This window comes from Vanessa atalanta, chromosome 3 (genome assembly GCF_905147765.1).
Source record: "Vanessa atalanta chromosome 3, ilVanAtal1.2, whole genome shotgun sequence".
NCBI lineage: Eukaryota > Metazoa > Arthropoda > Insecta > Lepidoptera > Nymphalidae > Vanessa > Vanessa atalanta.
Window position 1 is genome coordinate 13,420,780 of NC_061873.1, and position 17,804 is coordinate 13,438,583.

The window sequence follows — 17,804 nt, forward strand, 5'->3', positions numbered from 1 at the left end:
ACGTACAATATATTACGCGTGAGATGTTTTTTACTTCATTTGCCAGGCGTAGGCTAGTTAGTAATCATTTTGAATTATTATCATATTTGGATCGAATTCGACTTACTAACAAATAAAATAATGTAAGAGAAACAATTTGTTTTTATCTATTATTAAACATTTAATGAGTCTTATATATTTTATCTTATGAACATATATTTCTTAAATGAATAGTAATATAAATATTTTATTTTGAATGAAAGACTAACACTGAACAGCGGTTTGTATTGCATATAAAACAATCATGATCGATAAAATTAAAACATAAGAAAACGTTTATTTCAATAACGTAACAATTACAAATATATTTTCTCATTAAAAGTATAAAAAAAATTAGATCAAAGATACTTCGAAATATCGGCAAGGCTGAAAGCATATAAATTTCACAAAATATAAACAAAACTACGGAACTGAATCTTTACTCTCAGATGCTAAACACGTTTAGGTAGTGAAACACAATCGGATCGCCTCTATGTAATAGGTTATATATCGTTCCTCGATTCGCTCAGTCCACTTCGCACAGCCGACACGATGGGCGCGGACAAGCCTAACGGGGTCGTCAACTACTGCAGGCGACCTCCACATAGACCCTTCTTCAAGAGGATACAGTACGCTATATGGAATCCGGAAGAGAGAACGTTCCTCGGAAGAACTGGCAAGCGATGGGGTACGTAAAATAAAAGTAAACGAAAAAGTTTTTAAGCAACTTTTAAATTCAAATATATATTTAAAAAAATAAAAAAACTTTGCTACCCCAAATATTCGAGAATATTTTTTGCAATTCGAAGAGTTTTTGGAAACTAATTCTTATCATTTTTTCAATTAACCTTAACAGCTTGCAAATTGCTTTACTTAATCTAGGGAATAGGGCATAAACGCCGGAGTCAAAACCTAAATCAACCTATGTAGCATTTGTATGGATTCTATAAAATATATTTTAACTTAAAAGAGAACACTTATGAATAACTTAGGTTGTAAAACACGAAGATATCTCAACAGTCATTTAGAGACAAATTGTTTTTACATTGTATGAAGCCACGTAATTAACTTGACAATTTCGAAGGAATAATAATGATAAAAAATAACATAAACGAATAAATTATTATTATAACAAGAATAAATTATTATAATAACGAAATTTAAAGGTTAATTTAATAGTGAAATTTAAAATATAAATAATTACAAAATACAGACAAAACACTAATAATAACACGACTATTTTTAAATGTCTGTTGGAAAAAACTTAGATCTTAAATTGTGGCAGCACTGACAAAATTGCTTTTTTAAAAAAAAAACCTGCTTCGTGAACTTTGTGACGTCAGTACTATAAAGAAGCCAATGCATTCTTCTATATTTAAAAATAAATTATTAATCTTAGAGTTGTTTTAATAGAAAAACTTTTTTCACGAAAGACATAGAAAAAATTGTTTAAGTAAATCATAAGGAAAAAGATGACAGAGATTCTTACATTTAACAAACGTACGTCCATCTTAAACAATAATGAAATACTTATTACATAATTTCTACATTGTGACAATTTTTCAAAAAGTATTTTAAATTCTGGCAATAATAATACTCGTAACCGACTATGAAATTAATATTATTTAACATAACTCATTAATGGCGAAATATTTAGTATAAAAGAGTTTACAAGTTTCATAATGATGGTGAGGCTTCCAAATGAAAGCAAAGCAATTAAAAAATATCCCTAATTCATTTTCAAAATAGTAAATTTTGACATCTGACAATATGTAGAGAACGGATTAAATCCCTCTTTCTTCTGCCTCATATCAGCTATAGCCGGTCCAGCCAATCCGCAAGTCTCAGAATTTTATAAGAATAAAAAAAAAAATTGCATTTCAAAATAGTAATATGTACCATAGTAAATCATTATCTTTCAAACAAATTAACAATAAAGTACCGTTTGCTTACAGTATATTAAATGTATTACTGAATGTAATATTCCGAACATTTCTACATTAGCTTATTATTTTTGAAGGCGACTGTACTCAATAAAAATGGGCGCAGTAAGATCAATAGCGAATGGAAATTTTTGGTCTAACAAAAGTGCTATTATGGGTTTATTATCTTACGTCAAAGTCATTTTAATTTGCCAGTTGAGAGAAAACGCATTTAAAAAATTTATCGGTATAAATAAAGTATAATTATAATTAAATACCCTTAATATTATTTAGTATTTTATGAATAATTTTGATTTGATCTGATAAGAAGCAGCGATGTGATTACTATAAATGTTAAATCATTTGTGTCTTGAGAGTTTTCGAAATTTAATTTAAAGTATTTTATAACGAGTCAAATTTTAATGCAACATTACTGTTTCACTTCTGCCTCATGTCACATGTCATTCATTCATAAATGTCACTCACAATGGAAAAAAAAATGTTTTATTGAAATAGTAATAAGAACAATTAATCGTCTCAGAAAAAAAAAAACAATTAAATAACATCAATGTTTCATACGGGTTACAAGATGATACAAGCGTTTTTAAAGTATGTTAAGATATTCATTTTCAACAGATTATCATTATTTTTTGAAAATAGAACGTCAATAAAACCGACACAAAAATTAAGTACATAGTCAAACATAGGGAACACAATAATCAACGTGTTGATTGTACGTCTTCATAGATTTCATGGTTTTCCATTAAAAAAGTAATTTGTAACAGACTGAACATGAACAACTAAATGTACATTTTTAAATTTGTTTGTTTGCAATTTGCGTTGTGTATGTCACATTCAGCCAATAATTATTTTAAATTATTCTCTTTGACCAGCATGTTGCAAATTTCGACAAAACTTACTTGCGCTACACTGTATTAAATAAACATTTTGACTTCGACTGAGCATATTTTCGCTATCAAGAAATATAAATAAAAATGAGTAATATTTTAGATCGTGTGGATGATATAATTTCAGCTCAATGAATCTTAAGGTACTATTTCTAAACTTTAACGTGTTGATTTAACAGTGCTTGTAGTCTATTTGAACAAAGTATACTTTCATTTTGACCCTCACATATAGATTTAGTAGTAAAAACTAATTGATTAAAGGAGAAACCGTTAAGAGGCGCTAGTATATAAAATACCTTTGAACATTTGCACTTGACGACTAGAATTTCCTTTCGTATTTAACAATCTAGTAGAGGTTACATGATTCATAACTTCAATGGTTATTTCGAGCCACAACTCGTAACTCCTGTTAATATTAAACAAATGGACTTATTAAAATACTTTACATCAAAAATTGCGTTATGAGAAATATTTTGTAATAGCCATTTAAAATGGCACTGCTTTAAATATTAAACGTATACATTAAAATAATGGCGTTTATTTCATGAATCTATTATATTATATTCTCTTCAAAAATGCAATGCAGTGCAACACTTACAAAAAAGTTGTAATATTTTATTTAACCATAAGTTAACAAAAGATACACTTCTCCTCATGTCTGTGTCCTCATTGTCGTTGATAAAATGAGCTGAATTATACACCCACATTAAGCACACAGACATTGGTGTTTGTCCAGGTACCTAAAGATATAATACGAAAAAGATGTCTTGTTCACTCTTCGAAAACAAACTGGGTTTAAATAAAACAAACAGAATTAAGAATGCACTGCTCAAATAAACTTATCAAATTTGACCGTCATAATTGGCATATTTTTATAGCTTATCTAGAAATATAGGATACATAAGGAACGTAATTGACAAAGAAAACCAGATACCCAAAAAGCAGAATCTCTTACTTTAAGTCGTAGCGAAACAAGCCAGGTACTAGTCGTAAAATATAGCTAATTTTGTTGTTCATATTTCATATAGATCTATCAGCTTTCAACTATACGTCATGGTATAAAAAAAGACGTATCAATAGTTTCACGCCTCAGCAACAGTTTTTCCAGTTTCGCTAGCAAATCGTTTATAGTATCTATGCCTATGTCAGAAAGACAATGGGTTCAATTCCTTTATTCATTATGATTCGATTCTTATTTATAATATACAAACTTGTTTCTTGACCTATTATTCTTAATCTAATCCTAGTGATTAACATAATAAATAATGTTGCAATGCATAAAAATAAAAAAAAAATCTATATTAAATAAACAATTAAAAAAAAATCTTCAGTAAGTTTATTATTTAAAAATGACAGAATTACCATAGACCTCGATTTATTTCGCTCCGAATAAGATTTATATTTATACATAAAAAACTAACCATAAATTGATTTTTTCGAGACAATTAAAAAAAAATTATGTATATAAGTTGTCACCAACAAATTAAATATGGCGGAATTATTATAAATTCCTTAGCCAATATACGACTGTGAATGGAAATATTCAAAGATACAAAAACAAAACATTCATCACTAAATATAAATTTTCATGCTGACATGACCTCGTTAAAGATTTACCTATAGATAAACATGTCTGTACATGGGGTGGCACCACCCTCGCGCTCCCTGTGACGCGAATGGGAGAGGCTGTATTGCCAATCAATTAAGAAAACAATTTGCAAACATATGCTATGTATACAGGGTCTTTGAACTGAAAATTACCTACCGTGTATTTCATTAGAAATTGATTAGTTGTTTGACAAGAGTTCGTAAGTGTATTATTATCAGTATATAGTTATTTAACTTCTTAAAATATTAAGATTATCAAAATTATTTAATCATAATCATATTATTTACATATTAGTAAAAAGTACATGTCTTTGATTAGAACTAATGAACTCAATCAAATCAATGAGATTTAGGTATACAAATTGACTAATTTGTATACCTAAATCTCAAAATACCTACCTACCTAAAAGTCAAATTGACTAATTTGATATATTCTCAACAAGTCTAAGTTTTCAAACTTTTATCTTCAGATACTGCTTTAAGTATTACTAATTAAGAAAATGTATATTATATAAAATATTTAATTACAAAAATATTTATTTATTTATAAACATTAACAAACTTAAAATAAGGCTCCCAAGTTTTAACATAAGAATAGAATGAAACGGCTGAAACCACAGATAAGACCTAGTTCATAAAAAAAGCATTGACTTCACAGTCTCCTTGAGAATCGAATCCTTGTCTGTGACAACGATACCTCAACCACGAAGCGTCGCTGGGCTAATTAATATCAAACGTAAAAGATATCATTGTTGAATAATTATGTTATGTTTGTTAATCGTATTTATATATAACTGCTCGTATATAATAAATATAGCTATATCTAACTAGCTCTCCGTCTAAACTTCGTACGGGAAAATAAGGTGTTTTTTGTATGTAAGTCCTTTTTGATAATCATAATTATTATATAGATACAATCACCCTTGGTTACACATCATCTCCACATCTCATCAACATTTTGTGTTTCAGGCTGTGGTCGAGTGAGCCAGTGTAAATGCATTGTTTATATTCTTGCAAGATACTACAACAATAAAAATAAAAAAAGCCTCGAAAATTGAGATGTTTGTCCAATGTTTTCACCAATATTTAAAAAATAATATAAAAGTCTATAGTAACTTAGTGATATCAGATAGGTTATAATTACCTTTTTTTACTACGCATTCAAGAATAAATATGTTTTTGCACGTATAAGAAAATACAAAAATAACGTTATTAGGAAAGAAAGAAATATTTTATGGTTAAGTATTTATAGACATTAATAACAATTATGAATAATGTTTATATAGAAGCGACATAATACGGTACAATTGAATACCCAATTATTGTCTATAGTTAGGGATGACCACTTACCATCAGCCGGTATATGTTAGCCTTAAAAACGATCACAATTAATAAGTGCGAGTCGGGCTCTCGCACTAAGTGTTCCGCACCACAGAAATGTCTGTAAAGTAATTGACGTATTATATTTGCTCTGACGCGTTACTCGAAAAGGTTTCGTCTCGTATTAACTTGGTTGTATTTTTTTAGAAAACTGGTTGATATAAAGCGTTTTTTTTACTTTTTTTTGTATTATTATTTATTTTGTAATGAATTTGCGATCTATTTGTAGTTTATTCCCATACTTTGGTTATGAAGTTTTATTATTATTATTAAATATTATAGTTTAAGTCCCTCGACTTAAATCCTCATTTGCTCATTGCTCATTGGTTTTGTAAGAACTGGTTAAGATTACATACGGCGCTAATAACTATTAGGTAGATTATTTAAAAACTTCATCTATCTTTTACGGTTCTAAATCCAAACAGAGAGGAGTTTTAGAGTTAGTTAGATTTGGGCATACTCTTGTACTATCTCTTGGTGGTAGGGCTTTGTTCTAGCCCATCTGGGTAGGTACCACCCACTCATCAGATATTCTAACGCCAAACAGCAGTACCCAGTATTGTTGTGTTCCGGTTTGAAGAGTGACTGAGCCAGAGGACATAACATCTTAGTTCCCAAGGTTGGTGGCGCAATGGCGTAAGGAATGTTGAATATTTTTCATTTTCATTTCACCATTGCCTATGGGCGGTGCTGACTTACCATCAAGTGGCCCATTTACTCGTCCTCCTACATTTAATTAAAAAAAAACTCTATAAAAAGATATTATTTTTATTTTCACGATTCACGATTATATAAGTGAACTTTGATTATTTATATGTATATTTAGATGGACTGTTAAAGCTGAGAATGCGTCGAAAAAAAATAGTGACCAAATCGGGGACACTGAGTACCCTCACACTATTAAAGTAGCGTGACGTTTGGCGAATGTCAAGCTTAGCTGTCAAGTACACACACACATACACACACATACACACACTTACATATTTCATTTGTCTCGTCACTCAAAAAAATCAAAATGAAAATATTCTTTATTTTAGTAGGCTTTTATAAGCACTTTTGAATCGTAATTTAACAAACTATTTAAAGCAACTAATGCCTTTTAATGTTTCTATTTCGTTTCATGAATAGTTACTTTTAACTAAGAATGCTGAATGCCTGCATTTTACTTGAACATTGCTTACTAATACTCATCATTAACGTTGATATTCGTAGTCGTTTTCATTGAGTACGTCTATTACATCAAATTGAAAGGGTATGTTGTACTAATATATATCTTTATTTATAAAATGTTATCAATTAGTCAAAACGAATAGGAAACAAAGTTTAATAACATTGCTGGATCGGCGCTAAATAATCCAATAGACAATCTAAGCCATTAATTTAATTCTTTATACACCTTTGAGAATTCTTACTCCATTCTTAGAGCAAGGACGGCTTCTTTCCGACAAAGTTTGAAAATGCAGTACTCTCAAAATTACCAATTTTCAAATTTTATTTTCTTTTAAATGTAATATTTTCATATTTCTAACTATGGGTTTGATCAATTACCTAAAAAGGATAATATTATTACTATTTAAAATATTTAGTATTTTGAGTACATATTATAAAAAAAACTGTTATCTAGTTTCTCGTTTATTTACGTAAGGGCACCACGTGAGGTGACAGCGATATTCTTTGCAAATCCAAGAGTGTTTGTAGAATATATTAAGTTATCGATAGAACATTTTAAAGAAATGGCAAACGCATTTTAATTAACAATACATTTTTTTATAGACGAGCCATTAAGTTCCTTTGAGGCTGTAGCGTTTATTTATTGTTGGGATTTTAGATACGTACTTACTTCTATTAGAATATTGGCCAATGACTTCAGATGGCACGTGATATTACATTTGATTGTATAAAATAATTATTCATAATTATTAAACTGTAGTTTGGTACGTTGGTCTAAGTCAGGTTAACTAATTTGCTTTAATTTGAACGCTCGTTGGTCGTCCATTACGTCATCGGCTGCAACCGACCAACCACCATTCAGATTAAAGCCAAATTTACTATTTTGTAAATGACGGTTATTAACAATTCAGAAGATGACTTTGACCAGCGTTTCAGGAACAGAAAGGATCAAATGTAAAGGCTATACAGATAAACTGTACCAGTGTACAGAAAAAATATAGACTGTACCTAGAAGTATCGAGAGCCCATTTAAGTGGTTTAGATAAAACGCAGCTCTAAGGAGTTAACTTTCACTTTATAAACACAGTGAGGAAAATAAACTGTTACTATTTCATTCTACGTATTGATCAAATGCAAACAAGCGGGTCAAGTATGTCGAGCAAATACTTGTGTGAAGAGCACATTTGCCATCTGAACATTACATTACAACAGAACTATTTTGTTGAGTGTGTCAAATGTTGCTTCCCGCATAGCTGTATGTATTCGTTTATTGGTCTTATATATAATTATTCTAATATATAACTCATAGGGCCATGGGTTATTCGGTTAATATTCGGTTATTACATGTTTCCCCAACATCAAGTTGGGGACTTTGTGTGGGAAAACATGGCGCTGGAATATCCATTAAAAAACTAGCGGCTCTTAGGTGCCTGGGGACATCACGGGATCGCTATGAAAGAAGGTTTGCATAGTGCCGACGCCTTCGCTAATATAACCATCAAAGACAATGAGATTTAGATATAGACAATTTTACCACTTTTTCATTATTTCACATAGATATTCCTAACGATCTATGTCTGTATCTGTCCAAACTAGGATTATAAGATTTCAATCAATTCAATGTTATGCGACAATAAATTCAAAATATACTTTTTATTCTTGTGTTAATTATATTAAATGTAAAAATATCAGTTTGGAATACATAGACTCTACCGGAAAACCCGCCAAGGAACTTATTAGTTCCTCTTTTTCACCAACTAAATTTATATATCCTGCTTGAAAATCAAACACGAATTCTACGCATTTATGCTATCTATAAATACATAAAATGTTTTCTATCTATAATCGTGTACTGTGTAACACGCTTTATTTATTTCAAATTTTGATACACTATCATTTTTAGTACTTGTGTGAATGATATATAAAATATTTAGCAACTAGTCGTCGCCCGCGGCTTTTCTCGCGTTGGTTGTCAGGTGTTAGGTGTAAAGTATGTCCTATGTCCGTCTTTATTTAAGCCCACTTTAGGGCAAATTCCAACAAAATCGTTTCAATGATTAGGATAGACAGACAGAATTACTGTTGCCTTTATTAACTATATTAATTATATATATAGTATAGATTTTATCGTGAGAAATAACGGAGTAGAGCAAAATATATTCAAACTTTACAATCTCACAATCGAAAAATTCGAACGATCACGCGTAAAAATATATAGAACCTCGTTTCTAGTCATAGTCTTTATTAAAATCTGCGTTTGCATTACATAGAACATATTTCCTCTTGCATATATAATATGACGTCGAAGTGTAAACAGTCCATGACCGGTTTTCGCAGAACGCAGCTATTTCAGTTTTGGCAGAATCGATTTGTCGATGTAATCCATTTTGCGAAACTGTGGTAGTAACCGCACTCTAAAATAAAATTGTAATAACATTCGTCGATCCACGTTTATAGTACTAAGAGATTTTTATTATCATCCCGGCTATTGGTTGCGTTATTATTCGTTGTAAATATAAGCTTTTATTAGATCTGATTTTACAAAAACCATGCAGTTTTTTGCTGTTTTCGTTCTTAATCAGGTGATGAAATAACAATTATGATAATAATCATTAAAGAATAACAGTTCCTAAATGTCCATTTCTGAGTAAAAGGAAGGTTCTAGCACTTATCACACTGAGCTAGGTAAGTAGTAACAGCCCGGAAATGTCCCACTACTGGCCTAAGATATGATCTTCCTTTGAGGAGTGTGGAGCTAATTCAACCACGCTGCCCCAATATCTACTGATTGGTGATCCATTTAGTAGAATTTCATTGAAATTAGACACGTGCAGGTTTCCTCACGATGTATTCGAGATGAATTGTAAACACAAATTTATTAATGATGAATTATAAAGCAATCGGTCGGAAAATTCTCGCGTTTTTACAGGTACCACTGGGACTTCTCGGTTCTGTATTTTCGTAGACACGTAGGACGCTTGAACTAGACATGATAAGTATAATGACATGTAACATATCAATATTCATTACTTACGTTGCCCAAAGAGAGCGTTAACACATGTAACGCATTTTTATTGTACATGCAATGTGAATTTGAATATACAAAGATTGTTTCTATCATGAAGTTTCTTACCTTTGAGTTAGTTAAATTACTGAGTTTCTTGTCGGTTGTTCTCAGTAGAATCTACACTCCAAACCGGTGGTAGCTCAACGTTTGATATGGTTCTGTAAAATGACGTAGCAAAAGTGTTTGTAAAAGCCATCTAGAATAAATTACATTATTTTGATTATTGATACGATGAGATATTTTAAAATATGCTTAATGACCGTTTATAATTTTCTTTTTATTACCGTTTTCGCTTCCACGATTAGTCATAATCCCGTACCGATACGTTCAGTAGGTTTTACGTGATTGACGCACAAGTTTATTAAATATATGTGTATATATTGAATGTATTTCGATATAGGTTATCTATACTAATATTATAAATGGGAAAGTAACTCTGTCTGTTACCTTTTCATGTTTAAGATTCAATTCGGTATGGAGATAGTTTGAGTCCCGTGGAGGACATAGGCATACTTTTTTTTATTTACCCCTCGAGAGGGTAAAATGATATGATTTTATCTGCGCAAAGTTTCATGATAAATTTCATTAAATTTTGCGCAGACAAAATCGCAGGTTCAGCTAGTTTTTTTCTACTATTAACATAGCTTCTGCAAAATATTCATATTTAATCCAATTGTCCTTGCAGATATATGTGTCCTGAATTTAATCACACAGATGGATGAGGCGTTTCTGTTACTTTGATGAAGTACTTATCAAATCTGTTTGCGTTCTCCAGGTGTGATCGGTCTGATATACCTGGTGATGTACATCTGTATCATCATCTTCTTCTCTATATGCATGTGTGGTCTGCTCTCTGCGATGGACGAGAGGGTACCTTACTTTACCTTAGCTGAATCTATTATTGGTAAGTTTTTCTTTAAATTTATTTATTTATTTATTTATTTTACTCTTTATTGCACACCAAATATACATAAAGATAAAAAATATATAGTCTTTAAAACGAAGTTGGCCAAGCAAAAGGCGATCTTATGGCTTATAAGCCATTTCTTCCAGACAACCTTTGGGTTAGAGGAATAATGTGTATGGAAGACGGCAATATGGTGGTGCAGTAAAAACTTACATTATGGAGTAATAACAAATACAACTCAATAAATATAGCAGATACATAAATACAAAAAATACTAATAAATAAAATATAAAACAGATTATAGATATTTATAAATAAATCATATATACATACATATATCTATATAGTATATGTAATAAAAAAAAATATATAATAATAATTATAAAAATATAAAAATAAAATAAAATAAATATAAATAATTTAATGTTTGTTTGAGCAAAATGTAATTTAATATTTCTTTCTGATATAAACAGAACTGGGCGAATGAGATCGAAGTTGTAAAAACGTCTTATCTGAAAAACGTAAATGTACTACATGAGAATATAAATCTTAGTTTATAGATAAACAAAATATATGCATACATAACTATTGTATTAGAAATAAATTAACACTTTCGGATACTTTTTATTACGTATTGTATTTGTTAATATTTTTTTTATATCAAAGTTTTTTTTTAGTTATTATTGTAGTATCGGAAGGGGTATCATAATCCAAATACATACGTTAATGCCATTTGCGAGCAGTCATACATTGACTTCAAATTAAATATTAAAAATATATTAACATTTAAAAATAGATCAGAGTGGGTCGTACGACTTTCCACATATTAGTAAAAGTACTTTTTGGATTAAAAATGAATAAGTAAGAATTTTAAATTGATGACTAAATGAAAACACTATTTTCTGAATGTAATGTATTATTTTATATATTCCGAAGCCGAATACAGTGACTGTGTATTGTATTAAATGATTTCTGTAAAACCTATAGAAGGTTTTACTGTAAACTTTCTACCGTACCCATTTAAATCGTAATTAGTTTCACTAGTTCTTCTGATGATTATAATTTTTCTATAGTTAATCATATATTAAATTAGGTCAATCTGTTATTTAATGAACAGTCTTATCACCAATATTTTTAGGCGTTATTGGACTTAGCAAGAAAACTTTAATTAAATCACGATCGCGTACTAAATCTAAAAAATCCTTACTAATTTTTACAGGAGATAATCCAGGCATGGGACACAGACCTATAATATACGAAGAAGGAGCCCTCATATGGTATGACGCGGATAACGCAACCCAGATAAAGAAATACGTTGACAACATCAATGAGTTCTTAGCGCGTGAGTATTTCAAATTAATATTATTGTCCAGCCGAGATGGCCCAGTGGTTAGAACGCGTGCATCTTAACCGATGATTACGGGTTCAAATCCAGGCAGGCACCACTGAAATTTCATGTGCTTAATTTGTGTTTATAATTCATCTCGTGCTCGGCGGTGAAGGAAAACATCGTGAGGAAACCTGCATGTGTCTAATTTCAACGAAATTCTGCCACATGTGTATTCCGCCAACCCGCATTGGAGCAGCGTGGTGGAAAATGCTCCAAACCTTCTCCTCAAAAGGGAAAACCTTTATCCCAGCAGTGGGACATTTACGGGCTGCTAATGCTAAAAAAAAAAATTATTGTCCAGGGATACTTGCTTGATTGCTATTAAGGACTAGTTTCCGTTTCTGTGAAATGATATTTAAAAAGTGCCTACCTGTATAAAATATATTTTGATATGAATTAATTTGTACCGGGATGATTATTGTTCTAAACTTGAAGTGGAAGCCTCAAAATCCTAACAACATAAACAATTAAATGTCTTATTTAATTAAAAATCTGGACAAAATATGAGCAATAATGAGTGAAGGGATAGCTATAATGTAATGGTGATTTTAAAATATATTTAATAATATTTTGTTGATTATATCAATTTTTTCTTCAATTGTTTCTGACATCCAATGATTATTTTTGCATTTCTAGCCTACGAAAATAGTTCTCTCCTTATAAACAAGGGTGTCAACCAGCGGGAATGTGGCGACGCCAAGCCTCCTCGCAACGAGGTGTGCTCATTCGACATAAATCTCTTGGGGCCCTGCTCTAAGGAAAACCACTTTGGGTTCAAAAATAGGACACCGTGCATCATTATAAAACTAAACAGGGTAATTATATTGGTCACCTATCTATCTATCTTGGCCTAGTTTTGGGTTGTCTTTCACGTAAAGCCGTTGGTCCTGCGCCTGAACTCTTTCGGTTGTGTCAGATTTGCCATATGATTATAACAGTGGGGTAACAGAGAGTACACCTGTGTGCACACACCCTAGTTCCCTATAATATGTCCTGCGTAGTTGACTGGTCTCCCTCGAAATAAGTCAGGACGACATCACCATCGTCCTAATTTAAGCATTGAGCTGAATTGATCTTAAACTAAGTATATTTAACTTTTATAAATGATGTAACTTCTATTCTATTCTTCTTATTCGATGTAAGCTATTAAATATGTTGATGTACTTTGTTTTTATTTTAAACCATTAAGTTTGTGGTATGAGTTCTGAGTCATATGTTGGTTTTGCTAGCGCTTACCAGAAAACTTAATGACTCGCTCATTATTTCTATAACTACGTTATAAATATAGTAGGTTACCTACATATAGTCTAAGGGTAACATATATGTATACTATAGGGTGACATAATATAAGATTACGTCACCCTATAAATACTCTAACAAAGACTTTTTTAAAGACAACTGTCCATTTAACTGTTATATAAGAAAAATTCCCCCCCTCTAATATTTGTAATAATTTAACAAGTACTAAATGTGTATGTAATATTGTTTTCTTATAAGGTAATCTTTGATATAACCATTAAACTAAATGTGTTATAGATATTTGATTGGAATCCAAATTTCTTCGACGATCCCGAGAACCTGCCACCCGAGATGCCACCTGATATAAAGAACTACATCAATTCAACAACAAGACCTCAGGAAGTAAGTTTTAAAATATTTATAAGTAATTGTCGAAATAGTCGAGATAGCTCAGTTATTAGTACACGCGAATAATTTGTGATGTATCACAAAACATCTATCATCAAGCGTCAATAGCGCAATGGTTAAAGGGCAGTAAACAGTCGCCTAGCGAAGTAAAAAGTCGCAGAATCTTTCCTGACTCCTATTGGCGTATCCACTCCTAACACAAACTTTAAGCTTAAATGGAGAGATAAATATTTATTTATTTATTTAAGATTCACCAGTAGTAAATATATCAACACGTACAAAGGTATACAATTTTAATTCAACTTAAAACTAAATGCATTACCTATTAAGGTGAATACCACTTGCAAAGATAAAGTTGAATATTAGTAATGCCTTATAACGGGCCACTCCTACATTACTAAAAAAAAAAAAACTAAAATTCTTTCTTCGTCTATGTTCTTTTATATTTATTTATTTTCCTTGCAGCGTCGTAAAGTGTGGGTGTCTTGTATGGGCGAGAGGCCAGCAGACATTGATGCCATAGGTCCTCTGATGTATTGGCCTTACCCCGGGCTGCCTGAAGTGTATTTCCCTTTCGACAACACCCCAGGGTACCTCAGTCCTCTAGTTGCCGTACAATTGCTTAAACCAGCATGTAAGTATAAAATGGGAAAAGAAGATCCGAAAATATCTAGCAAATAGGCTATATGAAAGCATTTCATTGGTCATTAGTCATTGGCGTTGTAATGGTCACCATTGCCCATAGACATTGGGTAATGTCAGAAATATTAATCATTCCTCATATCACCAATGCGCTATCAACCTTGGGAACTAGGGTGTTATATCCTTTGTGCTGGTACATTGGATCGCTTATCCTTCAAACCGGGACACAACAATATCAAGTATTGAAGTTTGGAGATAGAAGATCCGATGAGAGCGGACGAGTAGATGGGCTTGTACAAAGCCACACCACCAAAATAAAGTATTATTTTTAAATATTTTTGGAACTTACGACAGCATTTTGAGGTAAGTAATGCTAAATGAAAATTAGTATCTCATGTGTCTTGTTTCAGTGCACCAGATCATCAACATTCGATGCAGAGCGTGGGCACAGAACATCAGGTTCACGCAGAGCCTTAAGGAGCGTCTTGGCTCCACTCACTTTGAGATTATGATCGACTAAACTTACATATCAAAATTTATTATAGCTTTCAATAAGACTTGTACGAATAACGTGAACGGCTATTCAACTTGTCAAATCTTTGTGGTTTGGTTAAGTTGGAGTTTTTATAACTTCACTTAGATAGATTATAATCTATCCGAAAATAAAAACTATACGTATAATGTAAGCAGTATGTAATGATGAATCTTTCGATAGTTTATGAACTCGCAAGATATATTATAATTTAAATGTATTTAAAATTTTACGGTGACATAAATAAACGTGAAGAGAACCTAACAAAGGCGAGATGACACGTTTCCTATCAAACAGAATTTAAAATTATTTAAACCGAGTCGTCTAAACGTCAATTAATGGAGTGCCTAGAGCGTCAATATCATACAAACCTCGGACTTTTGTTACAGTGGATGAAAAAATTAATAAAAAAATGGAATGTTTAGTTAATAACATAAATAAAAAAGTTTACCTATTGAAAACTTATGTTTTTAATTTAAAAAATAAATAAATAGATGATTCAAATATTATAAGGCATGTTAGGCTGTAAAATATTTTTTTATATCAATTATTCAGTTCTTTAATATTACACGAAGAAATAAAAAATCTTGAGGAGAAATTCATTTTTCTTTTAAATATTTTTTTTATCTTTTTTCAATAAAAAAATTAAAAAGTACAAAAAATGTTTTGGTAAACTTTGAAAGTTATATTAGTATATAAAGAAGAAAATGCCACCTCAACCAAAAAAAATCATTCACTGTAACCGTTTTCCGAGGTCAAAACCCTTGGGCGCTCCACTAAATAATAAATGAATAGACATTATTATTTAGAGCAAGGGAGGTTAAAGTATGATATGGCAACACAAATTTTGACATAATTATTTTTAACACACACGTTTGCAAGAGAAATATGTATGATGATTTACAAGTTGTACAAGTTTTATTGAAATTTAACATAGCATTTAGTACAAGTGCACTTATATGTAGATTTTATGTAGCACGCGACTTATTCGTGTGAAATATTTTAAATATAATACAGCTACTATATATTTTTCACGTACAAACGCGGAGTTATGTATACAAAAATAGTGAATTGTCATCGTTCTATTTATTTACAACATCTACATCTTAATTATTACTCGAATAAGCCGTTAGTGTACAGTGTGGATGAGGCATTATGTCACTTTATAAAAACACGTTTTCTATACATGTTATTGTGAATTTACATAGAAGGTACTTAAATTGTAAAGACTAATAATATACTAGTCCACGTCAAGTCTTTGAACAACCGAAATGCATTTGAAATAGGTATGATTAAAACAGCGAATAACTGCTTCGAAATGGTTACAACGGAGACATTTTTGCGACAATATATATTTTTTTAAATAAACCAATAAATCCTTTATTATTATTATTATTATATTATACCCTGTACAAGATACCTTGACCTTTTTGACAGATGTAAATTTTTTTGATCGACATCACATTGCAATTACGAACATATTACATATTTTCTTAATTTAATGATTTTAAAAATTGTAAAATATTGAAAAACGTACATATAATATTAAAGGTTCGTGTTATCTGAAAATTTTAAGGCTTTTTCTATTATATATTATTGCTTCAAATTTAAAAGTAAATAGAAACACTGAAAATAATAGACGCTTGTACAATGTTACATCGGTCGGACGGTAGGGACGCGAATAACAGGCGGTAACTGCTACAAATGTCGATTACAAAAATCCTTATTAAAGATCATTGTTAAGTTATTGTTGAGAAACGGGGGTCCTTTTGGTTGTAGTCTCTTTCGCTAGTGATTAGGGTCTCTTTAGCTGGTATAATTCTTTTTAGAAAAATAATTTAAATCACTAGCCCGTTTGTCAAAAAGATCAAGCTAACTTGAACAGGGTATAAGTCAATTGTTTAAAACAATCATGTGTCATATGTGACTCAAGTTCCATGGATAGGGTTAATACTGAATTTGATGTTAAATATTTAAAGTGTAGTTTCACCGGAAAGTAAATGTTCAATTTCGTACACGAGAACAATGTTTCGATGCAAAAATTGACTTCAGTCTCGTATACTAAGACGCTTGTTTTTCCATTCAAAGTAAGCAAATATATTGTATTAAAAATGCGTTGTAACTATTTTACTGATTTACGTATATTCGTCTTTGATTTAGATATGAAACTTAATGTTATTTGTAATGTGGAATAGGTAATAAAATGTGATTGTTGTCTATGACGTCATGTTATCTTTTATTTTATCTGTGCTGATGGTATAATTAGAGATATTATATTATTGGGCATTACTTTAAGATTATTGTTCTTGTCTTTTAGTTTATTTTTGTAAAAGATCTCAGAAGAATAACTATTTTTTCGTTCATCTTACATAACAAACATTTGGTCCGAAAGTGTACGAACCATAAAGCTCGAATGAATCGAAAAAAAAACTAATGCTACTTATTGCCAAACCAATAATAATATATTCATATACATATACAATATAGGTCTTCTTCTTTTTTAATACATACATTAAGCAATTGAAAAGTCATTTTATTAAAAAAAAAAATTAGTCAATTAACTTGCTTTTTTTTCCCAATTTACAGTTTTTTAAGGTTGATTGACGTGAAAAG

General features: G+C 30.8%; 1 protein-coding gene across 2 annotated transcripts; it reads left to right on the forward strand.

Moving 5' to 3' along the window:
* Positions 1-549: 549 nt before the first annotated feature.
* LOC125077009 (sodium/potassium-transporting ATPase subunit beta-2-like) lies at positions 550-17,595 on the forward strand. 2 transcript variants are annotated; one of them, XR_007120729.1, is made up of 8 exons: positions 550-706; positions 10,849-10,977; positions 12,200-12,322; positions 13,007-13,185; positions 13,907-14,011; positions 14,483-14,651; positions 15,070-15,237; positions 15,413-17,594. XR_007120729.1 is itself a non-coding variant. In XM_047688779.1 (7 exons), exons 1-7 carry the CDS (start codon positions 571-573, stop codon positions 15,177-15,179), a joined length of 951 nt encoding a protein of 316 aa, XP_047544735.1. In that variant the 5' UTR covers positions 550-570; the 3' UTR covers positions 15,180-17,595. The 2 variants fall into 2 exon arrangements, 1 of the variants encoding a protein (XP_047544735.1); XM_047688779.1 differs by having other exon boundaries at positions 15,070-17,595.
* Positions 17,596-17,804: the final 209 nt, after the last annotated feature.